Below are 23,773 nucleotides of genomic sequence, written 5' to 3'. Positions count from 1 at the left end.
TTTGTTTGCTGTATTTTCTGGACTATAAGGCGCACTGGCTTATAAGGCATACCTTCAAAAATAGTCTTGCTAACTAATTTCCAAAATACAAAGTACACTCGACTATAAGGCTGTTAAAATAAATCTACTGTAAAAAGTGTCAGAACAACAAAAGTTTTTCATAGAACATAGACTAAAGTTCTAACACCTTTTTTGGCCAAATTCAAGCATTTTTTGGGACTTTAAATGCCATTTTTTTAATTTCTCGAGTGTTATTAAAAGAAGAACCCCAGAGCGAATCAATCTATAGCCCTGTTGTTTGACGTCACTGGGTTCTGCTTGGAGAAAAAAGGAACTGAAAATTTGATAAATCCCAAGCCAAATATTAAACCAGCAGCTAATTCCCCGAATGAGGCATAGAAAATGGAACCGAGTTTATTTTCCCCGTTTCATTAGTGTTTACTGCAGTTTTGGTTTAGTCTATGTTGTATCAAATGTTCCTGTTTTTTTTTCTTACTAATTGCGTTCGATGATGTAAAACCGAACAGAAAGAAAAGTAAATTCTTCTAAAGTTTAACTTCTGTGTGAACTAAGTTGTGTCGGTGTCATTTTTGAGCTGTTTTATTTTTCTTCATTAAATGCATGTTCTATCGAGTCGGATTGCCAAGAAACATGGAAAAATGTAAGCATTTACGAGCACTTCACCCAAAATTCAAGCGCTTTTCAAACCTTGAAAACACAACATTAAAATTCAAGTATTTTCAAGGATTTCAACCACCTGTAATAACCCTAAACCACCACTAAAATTACCGTAAATTCCGGACTATAAGCCGCTACTTTTTTCCCAAACTTTCAACCCTGCGGCTTATTCAGTGATGCAGCCAATTTATGTAATCTTTCTAACGGCCGCCAGCGGCGCTCAAGTACAAAGGTAAGATTTAGACTGCAACTTCTTAGCTTGTGCACATTTTAAATTAGCGTAGACATATCCTCATCATGCAAATTGCAAAAAGCAAGGCATATGACGCAACTTTCAAGCTAAACGCAACCTGGCAGTCCGATATAGAAGGAAACAGAGCTACCGCACGCAAACTTTACTTTACGACCGTGATGCTAGCGTGTTTTTAAATAAGGGAGCGTGGGACAACGTCAATGTGACAAAGTCTCTTACCCATACTGAAGGAAGACGACTTTAGTGATGTCACTTATAAGGAGGAAGATGAGGACATTTTACCGTGCTTACTTCAAGTACGGTAAGTTTTTTTTAACAGTACTATCTACTGTGTCGCGAGCGTGTTGCTAGTAGCATTTTTCTACCCTTCACAGGCACGGTTTGGGATGAAAGTAATAATATTATTATTAAAGCTTTGAAAACTCTCTCGGTGTACCGTCTTTCTTTGTAAATATGTGTAACCATGTATAATATGTATTTGCAACTGTATATTTTTGTAATGTATTTATTTTAGAAACTTATTCTGATATGTTTTGTACGAGAAAATGAGAAAGAAGGGGCGGGGCAAACGCGGGCTGAGAGGAAGTGGAGTAAAGGTGAGACGTGTTTGTGGACGCGGCCGACAACAGTGGATATATATTTTTCCCACCCTTACCTTTGGAAATACAGGCACCCGGACTCTGCAGGTCTGCATTAAATTTTAAGTATCATTATCCGTTCATTTTGCCGGCTGTGTTTTTTGGACTGTGTCGGGTATGGGTTAATTTCGTGTTCGTATTGCGTTTTTTCAATGTGGGCGCATGCAGCTAATATACAGGTGCGGCTTGTGTATGTACAAAATCGGTTCTCCTCCCGAAATGTGGTGGGTGCGGCTTATAATCAGGTGTGCTCTATAGTCCGGATTTTATGGTATTTGATTCATTTATTAATGCTTCCTGTACGTCCTGGCATATCATTGTAATGTGATTTATAGAATTTACTTGTAAATGTATTTTCCAATTTATAAGGTGCACTGGATAATAAGGCGCATTTATGAATTTTTTAAATTTGGAGTTTTGGGGTTTACCTTATAGTCTGGGAAAATACAGCACTTATGCACATAACTGTATCCGGGATATATTTGTGCTAGAAAAAACTCTGGACTTGTAGCACAGAGACAAATAATCCACCAACGTTGATGATTTCTCCGGGACGTTTTATTTTATATTTTCTGCCCCACAATGAAAATGCCACATAATTGTATCCATCCGTATATAGTGTAAGTCCATGCTTCTGGCAAGCCACTTCAAAAGCAAAACTGGAGAACAGATGGGACGCAGCAATGGAGCACACTTTTGAAGTGCATAAACATCATGTATAAGGGGGTATTCGATTGACACTAATTTGAAAACAATTCATTCAGATTGCTCCAATCAGCGACCGGGTAAAAGAAGGTGGTTCTCAGATTCGTTTAGGTGTAAAGGTGCTCTCAGAGTGAGGCCATAATTCTGCAAAGTATGTATTTATCCCACAAAAATCTGCGATGCCCCGAGGACAAAAAAATTCCAAGGGTATACAGCATTGCAAGACTGAAGATGAAACCAATGTATGGTTCCAAAAACTGTTCTCGCTTCATTGCGGATTTTCAAAATAAAACTTATTCCAAACTAAACTTGTAGCATGTGTTGAGTTCCTTCTTCCTCCCTATTGACTTTCCAAGTCTCCTTCAGCCTCTGCATAGACCAAACAAGGCTGGAGCGGATCCATACAGCATCAATAAATCAGTGAAAAGAAGCCAGGAGGGGAAACAAGAACACACCCCGGATCAGGTTCGATGCATTTCACCGGCGGCTACATCCCTGATTGGAAATGGAGGAGGATAGGTTTGATGGGTTAAGCTTTTTGAAAAACGTGCTAACTTTGCGTTTGAATTCCTAATGCTTCGTTTCAGCATCAGTATGTGTCGCGTGTCTGGTTATATGGCACGTTTCATATTGTTTTAAGCAAGCTAATTAACAAGGCATAAGATAACCACGAATGTACCCAGTGCAAATTCAAATTTTGGAAAAAAAAAAAAGTTAAATTCATATAAAATAAATATCAAAATATCAAATTTTATTTTATCAAAAATATCAAATAAATCAAGCCCATTTCGATGTTATTCAAATATTTTAGTTTAAAAAAAAAAGTTATTTATATGCAATTTCAAGAAAAATGCACACGTTTTAGGTTTTATAATTCATTATTTTACCATAATTGATTAAATAAAAAAAACATATTATTTCTAAAATATGTTAAAGATACAGTAAAACGAAAAAAATACCCCAAAAAATTCAATATAGTAAAATACAAAGACAAAATATTATTTAATTATTTTGATGATACAGTTTAAAATAATCTTACCAAATTTGATTTTATTATAATAAAAGGAGAATACTACTCAAAATGAGCGAACATATCTAGTGACATTTTTACTATAAATCATTTTTGATAATATAGTAAAAATATTAAAGTGAGAAAACCAATTATTATAATATTTGTTAGCAGTAAAACATCAAAAAGTAAAAAACTAAAAAAAACAAATTTTAAATTGTAAATACGAATGATCCCCAAATTTAGCAAAAGGTTCTGGTTTGGCGAACATTAATTGTATCAATACCATCGACACCTATTGATGTCCCATTCACAGGGTTTGTACAACTTTTTCATGGCCAAATTCAAGCACTTTTGAATACTTTCAAAGTCAATTTTCCAATTTTTCCAATAGGATTAAAAGAATTTTGCATGTTCTTGCGTGTGCACTTATCAAGACATATGAGTTTTAGATCTTAACTAAATCACAAATACATTTGTTGATCTGAACCATACGTGTGTACATATCGTTGAGTCAAATCTCCCCCCAAATAGGTGTTCGGTAAAAATGACTAATATATAGCCTACATTTTCAGTTGCGGCAAGTTCTTCCGATTACAATTTACCACTAGGAAACACTATCTAATATTTTGCATAGCCCATAATAAACTACCATTTATTGATACGTAATCTTAGCACTAATCCAGATTTCATAGTGCCCTGTTAAGGTGTAGCATACACCGGTCCTCTTGGGCGCGACCCGTAGGGGGTGGTGAGGCTTCATAGGGCAATTCTATACAAACTAATGGCAGCTGCCGATAATCACGAGGGAAGGTGAAATTCAATGGCAAAGAGATGCCACCAGAGAGCAATGCCTGTGTCATTTTCAAACAGACTTGTTGAGAAACATGGGAATAAATCCAAGTATTTACAAGTACTTCACCCATAATGCAAACACTTTTCAATCCTAGAAGAATTTTGAAGTATTTCAAGCAACCGTACGCACCAGGCGTTCATTTTAATCGTACTGCGTCTATGAAAAAAATGTCAAACTGAAACGTTAGCCTTCAGCCAAACGCCATTTATCGAGTGTTTCTCCGTCCAGGCCATCGTCTTGCAACGTAACAACTTCATAAAAGGAGCTCTCAATTTGCCCGGACATTTCTGAATTCACGCCACTCAGAGTAAATACTTCCTCAGCGGGAAACAAACGCACGGCTAGGCAAGCCGGCGTTAAGGTGAAGCATTGTCCCCCCCTTTTGTTTACACTGAGGGGAAGGTATGGAGGAAAGCTGCTTCAAAATGCTTTTATAAAAGATTAATGGCTATCACGGGTGTCTGAATTACAGCAAAACCAACAGACAGACCGGCGCGACTATTTTGGGCTGCGGCCGTGTCTCTTCTCGCGCGTCAGACCCGATTAAATATTGAAGGGAGTAAAATGAAGCTGGTGCTCTGGCTGCTGGTCCGTTCTCTGCCCGGTTTTCCCCCAGAAAGACCCCCGCCCTCCCACTTAGGTAAAATCTAATTGAGGCAAGAGTAGAATGTAAGATAACACATCTCGACGACACAAATAAGTTCCCAACGAAACACATAAAAACAGTGTTACCAAGTAGATGTTAGGAAATACCAGCAGTGTGAGATAAGATGTTTTGCCCTTCATTACAGCATTTTGTGTCAAAATCATGGTCTGCTGTTTCATTTTATGTGGTCCCTGAGATAATGCTGAGAAGCACAAGAGAAATATGAGCTGCATTGCCTCAAACAATGACTTCAGTTTTGAATATGACCACTGAATGTCGCCCAGGCCAGGCGCCACTCGCAAAGCACTCAATGTAGCTGTATTTTCATACACAGTTAATTAACCAGAGAACATTGAGCAAACCCACTAAGATGTTATTATACTTAAAATGAAAGTCAGGGACAAGCTGTTTAAAGTAATACAAAAATTACAAAATTTAAAAATATAAAACATGGTTGTGGAAGTTGAAAGCTTTCACTCGTTTCTATAATCACATGAAATCTAACAGCAGAGTTTCAACAGTCAGGTAATTCTTTTTATAAAAAATAAAAATAAAAAGATTTTTAAATCAATTATTTAAATCAGTGTTTGTATGCTATTTGTGTCACTTTCCAGTCTGCATTAGTTGCTCTGAGATAAATAAACTGTAGTGGAAATGAATTCAATTTTAGGTGATAAACACTACAAGTTTTAGTTTTACTATCATATCCTCCATTCCTGAATCACATTTTAATTGAGAGCCTCAAAAAAGAACCCCCATACCTGCGGCTAAGGCACACTTTTTATGCCATTAATGTAACTTTATATGTGTACCTATTCTATTGTTGTTTAATCATATACATGCATTTAACACCTACTGTAAGTAGTACTTGGTATAATGTAAACTATTAAGTTGTTTTAATATTTTTTTCGAAACACATTAGCTACGTAATTTACAACCCCGCTTCACGGCAATTTCTCATTGCTCACCTCAAAACGGATTAATGTCATATCCCTGGTATCTACTGTATTCAGCAAAACACTTTTTTCCCATCAAACAGCAGCCTTAAAAATACATCCATTATCCAAAAACATTACTCACTGCAGACCGACTATGCAATGTGAATTCGGCTAATTTCCTGCGACATGTTTACAGTCAAGCCCCGATAAACACGCCATTACCCGCTAACCTTTTCATAAATTGCGTGTGACATTTTCCCACGGCTCCTGCTGAACCCGGCGCAGCGGGTAGCATGTAGCCCAGGATGTTTCATGTTGCATGTTCTGGCGAGCACGCACGGGATCATACTGGTGCATTACTTGTTCTCATGTTCTGCCTGAAATGGAATTTTTCGACATCTAAGACTGAAATAGTTCTTTGGAATTAGGTGTATTTCTGAAAAAGTGAGGATCATAGTTTTGTGTTTATTTAAATGACTTAATGCAGTGGTTCCCAACTGGTCTGACTTCAGGGCCCACCATTCCACTTTGATTAAAAGCTGCGACCCAAATCAAGAAAGAAAATCCATTTGTAAATGTATTGAATAAAGGATTGTGCAGTTTAAACCAGAAATATTAGAAAATATTCACATGAAAGACCAGCAAATAAAAAACTAATTTAAGGAATAATATTCCCTTTAATGGGGGCAGCAAGGCGGGTCCATGGTTAGCGTGTGTGCGGCACAGTTCTGAGTTCATGAGATCGAACCTTCCTGTGTGGAGTTTGCATGTTCTCCCCGTGCCTGCGTGGGTTTCCTCCGGGCACTCGGGTGTCCTCCCACATTCCAAAAACATGCATGTCAGGGTAATTGGTCTGTCCAAATTGTCCCCAAGTGTGAATGAGCGAGTGAATTGTCTGTCTCTGTGAAACTTACTTGCCTGTTTTTTAAGACTGTTTTCCTTACTTTACCTCAAAACAACATTTCAAAATATTTATCAAAAATGAGGAATTCTTTTTATAGCTATCCTTCATTTTGTCTATTTTACTTTCATTGTATTTTTTACTGTCAAAAGAGATCACATATACATATACATACATATACATACATATATACACACACATATATATATATGGGGCAGCACGGTGGCGCAGTGGTTAGCGCGTGTGCGGCACAGTTCTGAGGTCGTGGGAACCTCATGAGTGGGTTCAAATCCAGCTCCTGGCCTTACTGTGCGGAGTTTGTATGTTCTCCCCGTGCTTGCGTGGGTTTCCTCCGGGCACTCCGGTTTCCTCACATATTCCAAAAACATGCATTTCAGGTGAATTGGCCGGTCCAAATTGTCCCTAGGTGTGACTGAGCGAGTGAGTTGTCTGTCCCCGTGTGCCCTGCGATTGGCTGGCAACCAGTCCAGGGTGTCCCCTGCCCACTGCTTGCTGGGATGGGCTCCAGAATCCCCGCGACCCTACTGAGGATAAACGGTGCAGCTGATGAGATGAGATGAGATATATATATATATATATATATATATATATATATATATATATATATATAAAAATTGATTCCAAAATGTCAGAACTAGATGTTGCATTTAAGAAAACTGGGACATCTGGATTTTTGTAATCTTTTGTTACTTTAATGGGGTTGTTGTGCTGTCAAAGTTAAAGCTTTCACCTCAAAGTTCATCTTAAAAGTTGCTTCAACTCACAAGTTACAGAGTTCTAAGACTAAAATTGTATTTAATAACATAAGCACGAGAACGAATTTTTTTCTGAAATAAACACGATATAATGCCAAAAAAAAAATCCCCTATGCAGAGTTTATTTTCAGAGAGACATATTTTCTATTTAAATGCAAATGAGCTTTCATTACTGGTCAGTGTGAAATGATTGAAAGCAATGTCTACTCATTTTAAGATATAAATTGAATATTGCATACATGATAAATATATAAAATATTCTGCAAACTCACAACTCTAAAGTTCCAGAAAGGTTCTTACCCGGCAATCACGATGAAGAAGTCCAGGCGGTTCCACGTGTCCCCAAGGTAACATTTCTTGCCAAAAATCCCGAGAGCAACCATCTTTATCACCATCTCAATGGCAAAGAATGCGAAGATAAAGTCATCAAAGTCCTGCACGGGGATACAAAAAACACATCAGGTCCCTGGTTTAGGTGAGGAAAAGGCACACAAAAATGTAACAAATACAGAGTTTGACACACTACGGTTATCCCTCGCTACTTTGCAGCTTCAGAGCATCCTGGGTGAAAAAATATTCCGTGATCCATTATTCCTAAAGCGTGGGCCGGCAGACTGCTTTTATTTTCCGGGACTGGCATATCTTTTTTGCAATGCTGCCGACAAAAAGTGAACTGCATTCTTTGATCTAATATTGCTGCTAGCGAAGATTAGGAGAGTGTGCTTTTGTCTGGCCTCGTGGCCTTTTTTTGCCGTTACTGTATTTTTTCGCCTTAAACGAACAGCACTTGTGTGTCAGCAATCCATTATCTCCAATCGCAGATTGAGTTTCTTTCTCAAATATGATCCGGTGCCCTCTGTAATCTGGAATTTATGGTAACGTGGATGCTGTTGCGAGCCCTGGAACGGATTGATTCGTTTTCAAATACTTCATATTGGGAAATTGTGCTCGTTATACGAGCTTTTCTACACACATGCAGTACCCTGGAACAAATTAATCTTGTATTTACAGGTATCACTGTATTTTACTTGTGACTGCCACCCTGGGCTTAAGGTGGAAGTGCAGCCTATGTGTCATTTTAATGCTTAAGAAGTTAGCTTCTCATTGCTGGTCTGCTTTGGATCATTGTTGTGACATTTCGTCATCAAATAGAAAGACAAAAATAAAGAGAAAATGAAAATTTAATGTAAGGAATAGACCAATAACACCAGATAACAGATGTGATTTGGGAAGCATTTCAAGGCACAGGAGGACACCCACTGATAGATGAGTCAGCCCAAAGTTGAACAGAGACAAGTAAAAATATATCAAACGTGTTGAGTTTAGAACAAAGCCAGCCTCTTGTTGCTTGGGAGCCGGCGGCAATACAGAGATTTATACACAAGACAGCTGCCTAATATTTATTTTCATATTTTGTGATAACACTTTGTATAAAAATACATACGGAATAGCCTAATATCTGTTTTTTGTACAATTGGTTGGACAACTTAAAATCAAGTGAATGAAAAATTAAACAATGTCTGTTTGCCTGTGTCACACTAAAAACAAGTGTTGTTTTGTTATACAGTAGGGCGAAAACTAGTGTCACCTTGTTTTTTTGTTAGCGTCTTATTATTTTCAAAAGAAATGAGCAGCAAATATAAATATACTTTCAGAGTATAACCAAGCATAATTTCTGTGCTTTTTTCCCTTTTAAATAGGACATTTTTTGGGGGGGGCTAATAAGACTTGAATCCGGAGCTAGTTATCGTCGAGTTTCTCGATAAAACAAGCTTGAAATGCTTTTTTCTAAAGAAAATGCAAAAAAAAAAATCTTGGCTAAAGAACTTAAAGAAGGGGTCGGCAACCTGCAGCTCTGGTGCCACATACAGCTGCACTATTCTCCCCAAAAAATAAATCATTACACTATTGCTGGGGCCCGGAACATATGGCTCACAAGCCATATATGGCTCTTTTCATAACTACATATGGCTTTGAGATCAAATTTAACTCATGTACATATTTTCAGTATATTTTTGTTTACAGTATGCGCAAAGCCAGTTTGGCAACTTGTGAAGACGGGGCGACACTGTAACAATAAACGGTTCGGTACATATAGGTCAGAGTCTCAACTACAGTTTACAGTCAAGGTGTCGAACCAACAGACCCTGTTTTGGCCGTACGTCGCTAAGGAATTTATATAGAATCTTATTAAACAATGTATGTTCACTGAAATATGTTATGATGAAAACCCACAGAACCAACTGTAAACACCCCAAAACGACAGCAAGGCAGCAAGAAAATTGGACTGGCGGTCGGGATGGGCACAGCTGTGCAGACAACGCATGCTCTGCTATTTCCCAACGCACACACTGCTCTGAAGGGGAATACTTCGGTAAACTTTTTTTTTCTGTGTTTTGTGACATTTTTACAAAAGAATTCTGTTCGCACCTTGTTTGGAAACCATTATTTATCGTAAAAAATGAAGATCAAAATAAGGCTCAATGATCTTAAGTAAATTCAAAGTGGTATCTTTGCTGATGTGGGACATAGGCTCTGGGATATTATTATTTCATAAATTCTATCGAGTCATGGAATGTCACACAGTGAAATAAAATGCGCTGAAGAATCAGCTATTGTCTGCAGAGCAGGTTTGGCTGTTTTATTGAATTTGTCCTAAAATATCAGATTCAGATTCAGATTCAGATCTACTTTATTGTCATTCTAGTACACGTGTATACAGAACGAAATGTCGATGCATCTGACCCCCACAGTTTCCTTGAATGTACAGATATAAATAAAGTTGTATTGTAATTGGCTACGTATAGTATTTTACCATAGTGCCGATAGTGCAAGAAGAGTATGGTATGGCTCTCTCAAAAAAATAAATCAAAATCATTTTGCTTTTATGGCTCGTTGGGTCATAAAGGTTCTCGTCCGCTGCACTATTGTTATAACTTAGGCCAGTCTCTAAGCACTACTTAGTAAATCGTTTTGCCAATTTATCCTCAAAGTTATTAATCTTATTTTTCTCTGTAAAGTCTTTATAACATGTTTACCCTGAAGTGCCATGTCTAATCCTGTAGCATACAATGTTTTATCGTTGATATCAATGACCATAAAGACAATTCAATTCAATTAAAGACACATAAAAATGCATTAGTACTCAATTAGTCCAAATTCAAACTTGGGAGAAAATCGTATGATAATCGTTGAGGAAAAAAAATGTGTTTTTCCCTACATTTTGTCTGGTCTGAGCCGATATCAAAGGCTCATCCTTTTCTCTATTTGTTCCAAACAAACGGGAGTGGTCTGCGCTGCCAAACAGGGGCCGCCCCTCACTTCCTGCGCGCTGTAAAATTTCACCAGACACTCGCCGTTAATAACAACGCTGAAAGCTTAATAGCTCCAACTCTGGCAGTGGGACAAACTATTAAGTGAAGTGACAAAATGAAAAGTGTCCCGTGCAAGGTGTCGGGTTTCCACCGACTACTGGATTTGGCCGGGCTTCAAAACAACACCCCAAAGCTGTCCGTTTGACTTTAACAATTTCATGTCTTGATCCCATTGATCTTTGGTGGATGATTTATTGTTGTCAACACTGTTGCCAAGCACAGAGGTGAGAGCTACCCTTTGTAACCAATATATAAAATGTTTTGTTTCTTGCTGGCCTACAAGACTATACACAAAATATTAGTCTATCCGTCTATGTTCTATTTTGCTTAATTCGTCCGAGGTCAATGTGAGGCATAGGACCCTCAATCTGACTTTGACAGGTACAGATACAATTAATGGCAGATAATTTTGCTCTTTTTTCTAAAACTATTTTTCTTATTCAACATCTTATTTTTTGCGTTAAGTTATGAAAAAAAGGCCAAATGAAAAAATATCTTTCATCTTATATTTTACTAGAAAATTGAATTAATTGAATCTCGATTTTTCTCTCTCTGTCAGGCAATAAAAAAAAAAAAGTGTGACACTACTTCGCGGATATTCACTTTTCTGGTCCCTTTTAACAGCAAAAAACGGAGGAATCTCTCTATAAGGCACACTTTAAAATTTCTGGCCTTTGTGGGGTTTGTAGATGCACCTTAAGTCCATACAAATGTTTGCATGGACTTGCATGGACTCTATTTGTGACTCCAAGAGCCAAGAAGAAGTGTGCAGGCTCGAGAGCGTTCTCCATCCGGGCCTCGGTGCTGTGGAATGCTCTGCCTCCGGAGATCTGCAACCTAAGTTTTTAAATCTAGACTTAAGACACACTTCTATTCAATAGTTATGATTGATGCCCGCCTCATATTTTTCTTCCAGTCTTTTTCCCGAATGCCTAGCCGGTAGTGATATGAGGGAGAAGGACTGTTTTAAGATGAGTCAGTGGACCTGCGTCTGGACCTGAAGCATGTCAACGCCTGCATTGACCAGTCGGCAGAAATGGGAAGCTGCGTCGCGGTTGTTATGGACTTTTTGGACTATTTTGCAGGCTTGAGGCGTTGTTGCTGTCATACATCTATCTAAGATGGCGGCGCCCCTGTTCGGCTGCGGCTACATCGGCTCGCTACAGTTTTTTACACTTCGGCCATAAAACCCAGTCTTCGACTCAGCTTTGACGGCGCAAAAAGTCCACTCAAACTGCAGATTAATATACGATCGCAGTTTTTTTGCTGGATATTCGATCATCCAGACATCAAGCGCTCGGTGCCTCGACCACTCGGTAGTGTTTATTTAGCCACGGACTGCTACGTCAACAAGACCCAGCGGCCTACAAAGCAGCGAAGCAGACTGGCAAGAGAGCGGTGTGACCGGAGGAGGAAGCGAGGTTGTCGGGCCGGGCTCACCGCTAGGCTAAAGGCTAAACCTAAAACGCCTCTCCCATCCATTTTCCTCTCCAACGTTCGCTCTCTGGACAATAAACTGGACCATTTACAACTGGAAGTAACATCGTACTGCGAGATAACGAACTGCTGCGCTAAAATTCTGACAAAGACATGGTTAATCTTATCTATCCCGGCTGACGCTCAAGGAAACTGTGCGGGTCAGATGTATCGACATTTCGTTCTGTATACACGTATACACGAATGACAATAAAGGATATCTGAATCTGAATACACTTTCTTGACAAATTTCAACATATTACCTATTGTTTTATTTTATTGATGTACACTATGTTTTGTGTACTGTAACCCAATGCTAAATCTACCTGGTAATCCTAGAAGGGGACTACTACTTGTGAGACACCTCCTCAAGGTTTCTTTTTTTTCATGCTGAGGTTTTTGGACTTTTCCTTGCCAGCATGTTGGTTTAAGATTAGGCGATGGTGTGATTGTAATCCTGTGCAGTCCTTTGAGACATCTCGTGATTAAGGGCTACACAAATGAATGTGACTTAACTTGACTGAAAATACAGTACATTAAAGGTTTGAAAGCACAAATTTAGTAATAAAGCAACCGATTGAAAATAAAATCAAATTTTAATGAATCTCTGGTGAGGAGAAAATAGCAAAAACAACCATTCTAATGTTCTGTTTACTCTATTAAAATTAACACTGACGTTTGTCATATTCTGTCACGCTTCGTCAGCTCCATTTCCGCATCCAGCATTCCTCTGGTAAAGGTCTGCTTTTCGCCTTATATAATTTAAAGAGTATGGCAGTTACGTTCCAGATAAATTGCTTCCTCCTCGCCCGTTTTTTTCTCCCACTCGTGCACGAGCATGCGATGTAAACATGCGCTGCGTGTTATCCGAGCGAGCGCCGGCATCACGCGCCCTCTTGTCGCCTTCTTGATGCGGCCTTTAAGTTGCCGCTGTGCTGAGTCGCTAATGCGGAGAGCACTTAATGCATGCGGCGCATGTGCGCTAAAGAGGCTATAACCGCTTTAAGGGTTGAAAAGTCTTTTCCACATGATTGGAATATTTTACCGTACATGAAGGCGTTGTGTCTTCAAGGTCAAGTTGAGGTCGTTTTGCACGACGAGGAGAGAAAGTACCAACTAGGGATTTGCAACTAACCGACATCTAGTCAATATTGCGATATGACAGTGCAATTGTGTAATCACAAGATACTGCGTTTTGAACCTTGTGTGAGCAGACAACCACCATAACAAAGCTCCCCAGAAGAAGGAAGCTGTTTTCTCAAGGTACTTTTTTTCTACAGCTTACATGAAAATGTGAAGGAAAGTATCTTCATTTGTCTACTGTTGGCACCAACCTAGGAAAGGTCATTACATCTGAAGTTAAATAAAATATAATTCAACAGGATTTAATGTGTTTGGTGGGTTAATTACACACAAGGACAAGAGGAGGTTTAAGTACTGAATAAAAAAATAAAAAAACTACAACAAAAAATGCACTTTTCTTTAAAATCGAAATTGTAATACTGGTCCAAAAATTGCAATTAGGTAACTTCCAAAATCGTGCAACTATGTTACGAACGACGGCAAAAAACCCGAAAAACAAAAAAACTAACCAGCTCTCCAAAGGGGAATAAACAGTGATTGACTTTCTAAAACAACGCCCGCCTCTCGAAATGTCAGCTCTTTTTCAGTCAATTTAGCCGGATGAATCATCATTTAAATATCACGCAAAAGTGACATTAAAAACGTTGGATGACTCCCGGCAGGGAAAAATGTTTTGTTTTGTTCCTCGAAGACTATTTTTAAAATTCTTTGAAAATTAATATTGAAATCAATGATTATTCTGAACAGGGTTACTTGTTTCTCTCAAAAGAAAAATACATTTCAAAACTTTGAATCTAACTCATCCCCTGCCAATGACGCTTTAGTAAAGTCAATTTAAAATGTAATGCCACTGACGGCTTTAGACGTCAATCCTCCATTTGTAATTTAAAATGTAACTTGAAATCATATGTATAAAACATATTATAATGAATATTTGCATTTCATTTTTTGAAACTATTTCTGGAAATAAGTTGCTGCTTATGTCAATTTTCATTGCATTATTATTCTGCAGCATTTACAAATTAGGTCAGTCTCCAAACACTACCTTGAAAATATTTGCCCATTTATCATTACATTCTTTTTAATCATGGCTTTTTCTTTCTAAATCTTTTATTATTCTTATATATTCTCATATACGACAAAAGACAATTCCAAATTCTAAGCAGTTGCGCAATGAAGGAGGAAACAGATTGTCATGGTTTTCATGTTGTCATATTGATTTGAAAAAAAAAAAAAAAAAAAAAATCAGCCTTAAAAATAATTGTCATTTGAAATGTCAAGAAGATGAATTGTGTAACATTGCAATAGTTTCTAGCGCACGCTTGCTATGCATACTCTTACGTCCCGATGCAAAATTATGAGGCACCACATACTATTTGTACTGAATTATTTATATCTTGAACCATAAAAACATGCTGCGGTTGTCAACACAGACCACAAATGCAGGAAACGAGATTGTTTTTCATATTGACTTCATAGTAAATGGACTGATAATTAAACAGATTTTCATTGCTGGCCAATTGTAAAAGCCAAATAATTGGTTAAAATATCATTTATGAATATGTATTTGTACGATTAAAATAAAATAAAAATACAATATTAAATCAAAATATTTACTGAATAAACTTTTCAGTTATGAAAATATGTTTTTATTTCAAATTAATCCTGGAGATTTAAAGATGTACTTAATTGTAAATTATCTCAACATAACTGCCAAATAGTGAATATTATGTTTAGGAATGCGTAAAGAACATTTTCAGATTGTAAACATAGTTTCGTAGTAGTGTTAAAGAAAGCCATTTTTAAATCAGAAGTGGTTTCAAGACACAAAGAAACTGCACACCGAACCTGATGTTACTGCTTAAATGTATAAGGACGCTCCCCGACTTACGACCATTCGACTTACGAAAAACGGTAGATGCGAACATTTTTCGTGATGTCCAAAAATATCCGGACATTGCTGTAAGTTACATCTTGTATTGTGTGCACCTTTTTCCGAGTACAGGACATTACTATAGTGCTTCTTTCCGCCGCTACCGGCATGTGGCGCTGCGAAAGGTCACCCAGCATCCACCCCGAAGAGGATATCCTAGTTCGTGTGTATACATACTATACTGTATCTCCAGCGCGCTAAGCACTTGGACATTTTTATTGTTGAATATCTCGTGCATCCATTCAATATGGTTGGTGTAAAGAAGAGGCAAGCAGTTTCTTTTGAAATGAAAGTGGAATAAGAAAGATTGATAAAATGGTTGGACCGCTTTTTTTCTACCATGGAGAAGGAAGTCGCCTAACTCTTGAAGCTCATCTTCCAAAAGGAAGTTAAACTTCACTATATTTATCTTTATAGAGTTTTATTTTATGAAACGTTTATTTTTTTTAGTACAAAACATTACAGGTTACATATACAAGCCTTAAACATACTTATATGAACCTTAATCGTACAAAATATAGCACTGAAGCAATTTATGAACAAATTCAATTTACGAACAATAATCCGGAAGCTATCTCGTTCGAAAGTAGTGCATGGTCTGTATAACCAAGGAACAATCAATATTGACGATGCAAAAATGATGTTGCTTCAATTCATTTTTTGTTTACAGTATTCAAAAAAATAAATACGGATTTCGGAAAGTGCTATAAACTGGTGTAGTAAAAGACGAAAAATTCACAGTATTTGGTAGCAATGTTTTAATCTCTCAGAGTAGTTAATCTAGATCTATTTAATCTAAATATTTAACCTTGGAGACATGTTAGTTTGAAAATGAGTAGAATTTAAGTGTACCGTATTTTCCGCACTATAAGGCGCACCGGGTTATAGGGCGCACCCCGAAAAAATAGTTTTTGGTTCAATTTTTGACATAGATAAGACGCACCAGATTATAAGGCGCTACAATGGGAACGTGGACAAAACAGTCAGATAGTTAAGTCCAACTTATTACCCCCTTAACATTCCCAAAGCTTGCAAAGACGCAAATACGTGTCGAGAACACGTGCGGATGCGGTGTCCATACGATGTCACTCAAATGCATCGTTCCATCATTCGGAAGGTTCAAGTCTTGGGATTCAAGAAATGCCAACCATTCCTGAGTTTCTATTTTCTTTTTCGCTCGCAACTTTACTGTGCATATGACAATAAACACTTGGAATTGAGTTTAATTTAAAAATAGACACTCCATTCCATCCATTATCTGCACCGCTTATCACAGAAACATCGAGTTCAGTCTGAAACAAGATACAGGGACAATATAAAACCCGAAGTAGCTCACCGAAGTCGTTGTGTTCATAATAATGTGCAGCCAATGTCCTCTTATATCCGTGAGGGTAGTAAATCCAGGAGAATAAAATAATTTCAAATACAGGATAGAAAAAAATGCTTTCTCTATGCCGTCAGCCACGTGCCATAAACAATCATCTTTTTTGGCCAATTGCAGGCTTTGTGTTGCCGTTTAAGCTAATGCCAGCCTGTAAATGATAAAAAGGATCCGCCTCTTGACCTCCGAATAACTTTAGCCAATAGTGATCGATTCAAATGATGATTGACACATTGGTTAGCCAATGAAACTGCGGTAAATAAATCCCAGCATACACCGTTGTTTTGGCCAATTGCAGGCTTTGTGTTGCCGTTTAAGCCAATGCCAGCCTGTAAATGATAAAAAGGATCCGCCCCTTGACCTCCGAATAACTTTAGCCAATAGTGATCAATTCAAATGATGATTGACACATTGGTTAGCCAATGAAACGCCGGTAAATAAATCCCAGCATACACCGTTGTTTTGGCCAATTGCAGGCTTTGTGTTGCCGTTTAAGCCAATGCCAGCCTGTAAATGATAAAAAGGATCCGCCCCTTGACCTCCGAATAACTTTAGCCAATAGTGATTGATTCAAATGATGATTGACATATTGGTTAGCCAATGAAACGCCGGTAAATAAATCCCAGCATACACCGCGTACTACTTGGCGTTCGGGGGAAAATCGAGTCGGCGGCTGCAAGTTAGTTGGAAAACTTTGCAATTTTAAAATTGATCCATAAATAAGGCGCACTGTATTATAAAGCGCATGGTCAGCTTTTGAAAAAAAATAAAGGCTTTTAGGTGCGCCTTATAGTGCGGAAAATACGGTATTTTCCACCAAATAATTTAATTTTAACTTTAGAAGAAGAAAATCTGAATGCAGGACACGGATGAGTTGACTGAGGCAAACAAAAGAGTGCTGTTCCGATACAACTTTTGAAACCTCTTTGCCAGCACATTATCAGTTTACAGATAACAAGCTAATCTATTCTCCCTTTTATCATTCAATGAAAAAAATGTAAAAAAAAAACAAAAAACAATAGCTCCATTAACATTGGTTGGCAGGACAGAATTATTGAAACCGCCTCCACATAAACCCTTTTGTTTATTTCCGCAATGGAAATGGATGTTACGTTGTTGCGCGGTCTCAATTTTATCGAACAAAATTACCCCACCTTTACGTTAAATGCATTTTAAAAAAGGTTACCGCCGTCGCTTCGCCTGAGTAAATACACCAGGCGAGTGATTAATGTGTTCTTCCTCTCGCACCGTGTTTAATAATGATTTTAATCAGCCGGCTGCTGTCACATTTCCTCCACGTGCGTTCGGTAGATTATGTCACCGTCCTTCAGAACAAAGGTTGACATTTCTTTCGTAGGATGTGTCGAAAAACGCTGTCACATTGTCGCAACTCCAGATTTCCAAGTTTATGTTGTTAAACGAAAAAGATTTGGGGAAGATAATGAAATCAATACAGCACTATTTCAGATAGGTTTCCCAAAAATAAAGAGAAATATGTATCTGTTTACTGTTTAAGCAATATTTACATTTTCTCTCTATTTTTTGTTTTCCGTTTATTTTTCTTGAATCAGTGCAAGTATTTGGATGATAAAAGAAGGAAAAACATTACAAATTTGGATACTTTGGACTTAAATGTTTTGTTTTTGTTTTGAACTACTGTGTTAGGTATATTATCTCATCTCTCATTAGCTTATCCTCAGTAGGGTCGCGGGGGTGCTGGAGCCCATCCCAGCCATCTTTGGGCAGTGGACACCCTGAACTGGTTGCCAGCCAATCGCAGGGCACATAGGGACAGACAACTCGCTCGCTCATTCATTCACACCTAGGGACAATTTGGACCGGCCAATCCACCTGAAATGCATGTCTTTGGAATGTGGGAGGAAACCGGAGTGCCCGGAGAAAACCCACGCAAGCACGGGGAGAAGATACAAACTCCGCACAGTAAGTCCGGTAGCTGGATTTGAACCCACACAGGAGGTTCCCAAGACCTTAGAACTGTGACGCACACGCGCTAACCACTGCACCGCCGTGCTGCTTAGGTATAGTATATATATATTTAATTATTTTCCCGTAAAAGGGAAGAAATATCAATTATAACAGTGAAATTTGCAAAATTGTCAGTACTTTACACAAATATGTGGACGCACATTATATCCAAGATGAAAAAAATAAACAAAGCAAAATGTTTGATATTTTTAAAATAATTTTCACCTAAAATAGACAATATTCATAGATAGACGGAATGATTACATTTTCTACAAATATTCATTCTTTACAATATGAAATTATAAATTGAATTACAATAAAATGAATAACACATGAAAAAGAACTGTTTTAAAAAGATGTTTTTTGTGAATATTTGGCACCAAATGTGACTGGAAAGGCAACAAATCACGAATACATTTATTCCACAAAATATGGTGAAGCCCAAATGAAGGAAAATGGAAGCAAAGAGAAAATTGTTACGTTTCGTAGCTTTGATTTGTGTACTCATATCCAAATGAACCTATCATAAAACCTGACATAGACTTTTCATGGCAATTACAACCAGACAAAATAATGTGCAGATAATAAAAGGAGAAAGATTTAAAAAATAGTCAATAAAATAGAAAATACAAACCTACCTGACTTAACATTGTTAATCTGAATGACAGAGCCCTTCCAAATTTATCTCCCTGACATTTTTATTGTCACAAATGACTTAGGGGACGCATTATCGACAACAGCGTGAGCCTCTGTCGCTTCCTAATAGACCATCGTTCTTTCCCTCGTGACATAAACGGAGTCCGTGGAGCATCATCTTTCGGTGTTTACCTCACATATTAAAAAGATCAGTGATCGTAAACATTGACCCTGACCTTTTACCCAGAATACAAAAGGCGGATGGAATATACATTTACATAGCTACACATTGAGGGTATAAAAACACAAAACAGGTCTTACCTCCAGGATTTTACACCTGTCGGAGTTGCAGTCGATGTCCTCGCAAGGGTGAAACATGCCCAAGGTCACGCAGTTGAGCAGGATCACCAGCATGGAGGCTCGCTCGAACCATGTATGAGAAATCAGTCAAGGAACATAGCATAGCGGACGGATCACAGCCATTTAAAGTGTGCAACTGGAAAAACGATTCTTTTTTCTGTTAACCATAAAGAAACGTGACATTACTCAGCTGTAGCTAGGTTTGGAATTCCCTTTTTTCATGTTTCAACGGTCCGTATGTTGGGAAATCAGGGTCCGGTAACCTGAGGCTCGCGAGCCATGGATTGCTCTTTTAAGAGTACATCTGGATCGGAGGTAAAAAAAGATCTCATGCAAATATTTACAGTATGGGGAAGCCAATTTAAGCATGTGCAAAGCCAGAGAAATACCAAGTAAAGATATTGTTCGGTCCAGAATATACAAGGAACATTCTCGACTACAGTTTACAGTCAAGGTGTCAAACCAACAGACCCCGTTTTGGCTGGACGTCGCTTAAGGATCCTTTTTATGGAAGCTCATTAAACAATGTATGTTCACTGTTGAGACATTTTACAATGAAAGCCAACAGAACAAACTGTAAACACCCAAATATGCCAGGAAACCATCCAGAGAAATTTGATTGAGTAAGCGGTAAGGTTGAGTGCAGCAAAACACACAGCGCACGCACTCCCTTCTCCCCTTCGCCCAGCGCAGTCTGCACCGAAGGTCAATACGCAGTGTTCTCGTTTGCCCGCATTTTTACTGCGGACGCATATTCTCAAATCAACGTGCGTCCCCGGAACGCAACTTTTTCGACACAAAATTTTCAATATTACCCGATTACTTTTTTTTAACAAAGATCTACCGCACTCCAAACTTTTCGTCAGACAGATCCGCCATTTTTGTTTTGGTCTCGCGGTTCGAGTTTTCGTCTGCACGCCGTTCTCGGCAAACAAGATCTCGTTGCTTCGAGATTACGTCATTGTTGTGGTGCTTGTCGTCGAGTTAAGGTGAATATCAACACAAAATTGGTAATTTCTTCAGTGTCAGTAATAAGTCGAAATATAATGCAGAAAGTGATAACAACGCAAAAATTCCGGCAAGAAAAAGCGTCGGAGAAATTCTTCGGAAGATCGCGGGGACTAGGAAAACAACTGTGCTGAAGCGAGCGACTCGGCGAAAGAAAATAAACAAAAGAATACTCCTAGCAAGAAAAATACTTTTCTGTCAAAATTGACTAAATTATATTCCTGGTTACGCTATGAGGAGGATGATAATGGATTGGACCTTGAGAAGGCATTACAACTGTGGCGGGACAGCAAACCACGAAGAATATATGAGTTGGAAAATCTGAAGTGATAACTTGCTTTGTATTACCAATTAACTGTGATGATTTAAACTGCATGAATATATAGACTAATATTTCAGCAATATTATTTTGTATAACGTATAATATTGTGAAGTGAAAAATCTGGAGGGATAACTGCTTTGTATTACCAATTAACTGTGATGATTAAAAATAAATGAAAATATGGATTAATATAATTATTTCAGCAATATTATTTTGTATAATGTACAATATTGTTGTGAACTGAAAAATCTTGAAGTGATAACTGATTTGTATTACCAATAAACTGTGATGATTAAAACTGAATAAATATATAGATTTATATTATATATTTGTCGCCGATTTACAATTTCAACCTCAATAACACTACATTTTGGGGACCCATAGATCTCTGTTGGGACCCATAGATTTTTGAGCATGCAAGTCCCCAGGACCCATCACTTTTCAGAGGCAAAATGAACACTGAATACGTCGGTATCCTTCTCGTTTGCAGTATTTTGTGACATTTTTACTAGAGAACCTTGCTTGCACTTTGTTTTTAAATCCATTACTTTGGACAAAAAGGGTCATTATGAGCCTTAACAACCTTAAATAACGTTAGGAGGGGGACAAATGTTAAGCAGTATATTTATATTGATATGAAACATAGGATCTGTATTATTTCACAAGAATTTTATCAAATCATCAAACATAAACACAGTGAAATAAAATGCGCTGAAGAATTAGCTGTTGTCTAATGAGCTTGTGTGACAGTTTTGTTAAATTCCGTCCTAAAAAATATGGTGTGGCACTCTCTCTTTCTAAAAAATAATTAAAAATATGTTTGCTTTCATGGCTCTTTGGAACAAAAAGGTTACCGACCCCTGGTTTAAATATTTAGAGACAAACGAATAACTGTGTATGTTTTGTTAACACAAGGGGAAAACGGGAGCGACATCATTAGGTAAATACACTTTTCCACATTAAACCTTTCGCATTAAATAAAGGATGATTTCACTCACCAAATCCAACCAAATACTGTTCTTGTTCCCTCAGCACTCCAAAAGCGAGCTCCATCGTTATGACCCTTCTGGTATGGTTACTTTAACTTGATTACTTTCAATTACTTTTGGATTACTTCAATACCAAATACGCTAATAAAAGACAAAAACTAAATATGAATAAAATGACTAAATTTTGTGCAGGCTTTGGGAGTAACGGAATACATGGAATGGAAAAAATGATGTTGGCAAGCTGTTTGGATTTATTTTCATTTTGTTTCGGACGCATTTTATGTTACTTTTGCCCGAGATCAAAGAGATCAAAGCCAGGAGAGAAAGCTTACCACGTGCTGTGAGTCATCATTTTTTTCATATTTAGTTTCTTTTGTCTTTCATTAGCATATTTGGTATTGGAGTAATCCAAAAGTAATTGAAAGTAATCAAGTTAAAGTAACCCTACCCTGTCTGCTTATAAGCGGTTTTCGTGTATAGCTAGTCAAAAACGTGGACTTACACTATACACGGACGGACACAACTAACATTTACTCCGTGAGGGCAGAAAATAAAATGAAAAAGAAATCAACCAATGTACATGAGGCTTTTTTAAGCGAAAAACTTTTAGCGTGTACCATTCGCACCACACTGTTTTGGGACATAAACAAAATCTCAAATAAGGGTTACTCCTTAAAATAGCAAAAAGAAAATACAGTGCAGAAATATTATCACCAGTCAGCACTGTGAATCATTTCAGTACAACAATATTAAGATAAAGTGTCCGTCGCCTATGTGAGTGTGTGTTTATGAGAGCCTAGAAATAAAAATAGGAAACCTCCACAGAGAAGAATGACCTGCCTGCGTTTTATCGAATTAGGGTCCATTTCCTCGTTTATCCTTTGGACCTGGAACGTCGTTGGGTCAACAGAAACGGCGCTAAAAATGACAACAGAAGCATTCGTCATGTGGCAGAAAAACGTATATAAAAATGAAATTATGACTGGGGAAAATTACTGTGAAAATGAACAAAAAAAAAATTGTCAATTATCACGTTCTGGCACCCGTGTATCACCTTGACTCACCGTAATTGACCGTAAAATCCGAAAAATTAAACCTACATTAAACCTCGCTAAAGTTGCTTACATTATAAACATAAAACATATCCAAATGACTCGAAATATACATTTGCCTTTTATGAAGAGGTGCCAGTGAATAATGAACGTGCTTTTCGAAGTTTCTTCGCAAACTTTCCGCACTCTATTGGTATTAAGTTAACTAACGTCAAACGAAGCTAGACCGGAAACAAACTCAAAATAAAAGTATTTATTTAAAAACCGGAAGTAGTAGTAAAGTTTCGGGTTTGCTACGTGTTCAGGACTGTGAATCAATGTAATTGTCAATATATTTTTTAAATATTTTTAAATTTTTAGGCTTGATCTTACTTTTACTTGATGAGAATATTAATGGAGAAATAGTAATGAAACATTTTATTTCAAAAGTGTCTTTCACCCAAGGTTTCTGTACACCAAATATAAAACGTAAAAAACAAGAATTAAACAAACAAGCAATAAATACAACCATAGAAACAAATTACAGTTAGAATGGGGGCTGATGGGGTGCATGTAAGTCAATTTATATGGTACGAGAAACAATATAAGAGCCGATCGTCTGTCAATCAAAAATAATTGGCTCACAATTAAAAGACAAATCCAAAATATTGAATACATAATAAGGGCCAGTAGAATAAAAAAGTGAATCAGGTTTGTTGAACACATTGACAATATTCACATTATTTCTTAACCAAGTCAGTTTTACATTCAAATTCTGCAAATTCCACTACTGT

The 23,773-nt window shown here is 37.6% G+C and overlaps 1 protein-coding gene across 1 annotated transcript in view; it reads right to left on the bottom strand.

Moving 5' to 3' along the window:
- The window catches only part of cacna1g (calcium voltage-gated channel subunit alpha1 G), a 133,851-nt gene extending 111,823 nt beyond the window's left edge, over nucleotides 1–22,028 (bottom strand). The window contains exons 1-3 of the mRNA XM_088323893.1: nucleotides 21,958–22,028; nucleotides 19,591–19,933; nucleotides 7,701–7,834 (exon numbers count right to left, since the gene is read on the bottom strand). Of these exons, the coding sequence (XP_088180019.1) occupies nucleotides 7,701–7,834; nucleotides 19,591–19,683 (227 nt within the window). The 5' untranslated portion in view covers nucleotides 19,684–19,933; nucleotides 21,958–22,028. The remainder of the gene's footprint in view (nucleotides 1–7,700; nucleotides 7,835–19,590; nucleotides 19,934–21,957) is intronic.
- Nucleotides 22,029–23,773: the final 1,745 nt, after the last annotated feature.

Source organism: Urocampus carinirostris, chromosome 19, assembly GCF_059441175.1.
Source record: "Urocampus carinirostris isolate Australia breed hairy pipefish chromosome 19, RoL_Ucar_1.0, whole genome shotgun sequence".
NCBI lineage: Eukaryota > Metazoa > Chordata > Actinopteri > Syngnathiformes > Syngnathidae > Urocampus > Urocampus carinirostris.
This window is presented reverse-complemented; position numbering and strand designations above follow the sequence as displayed.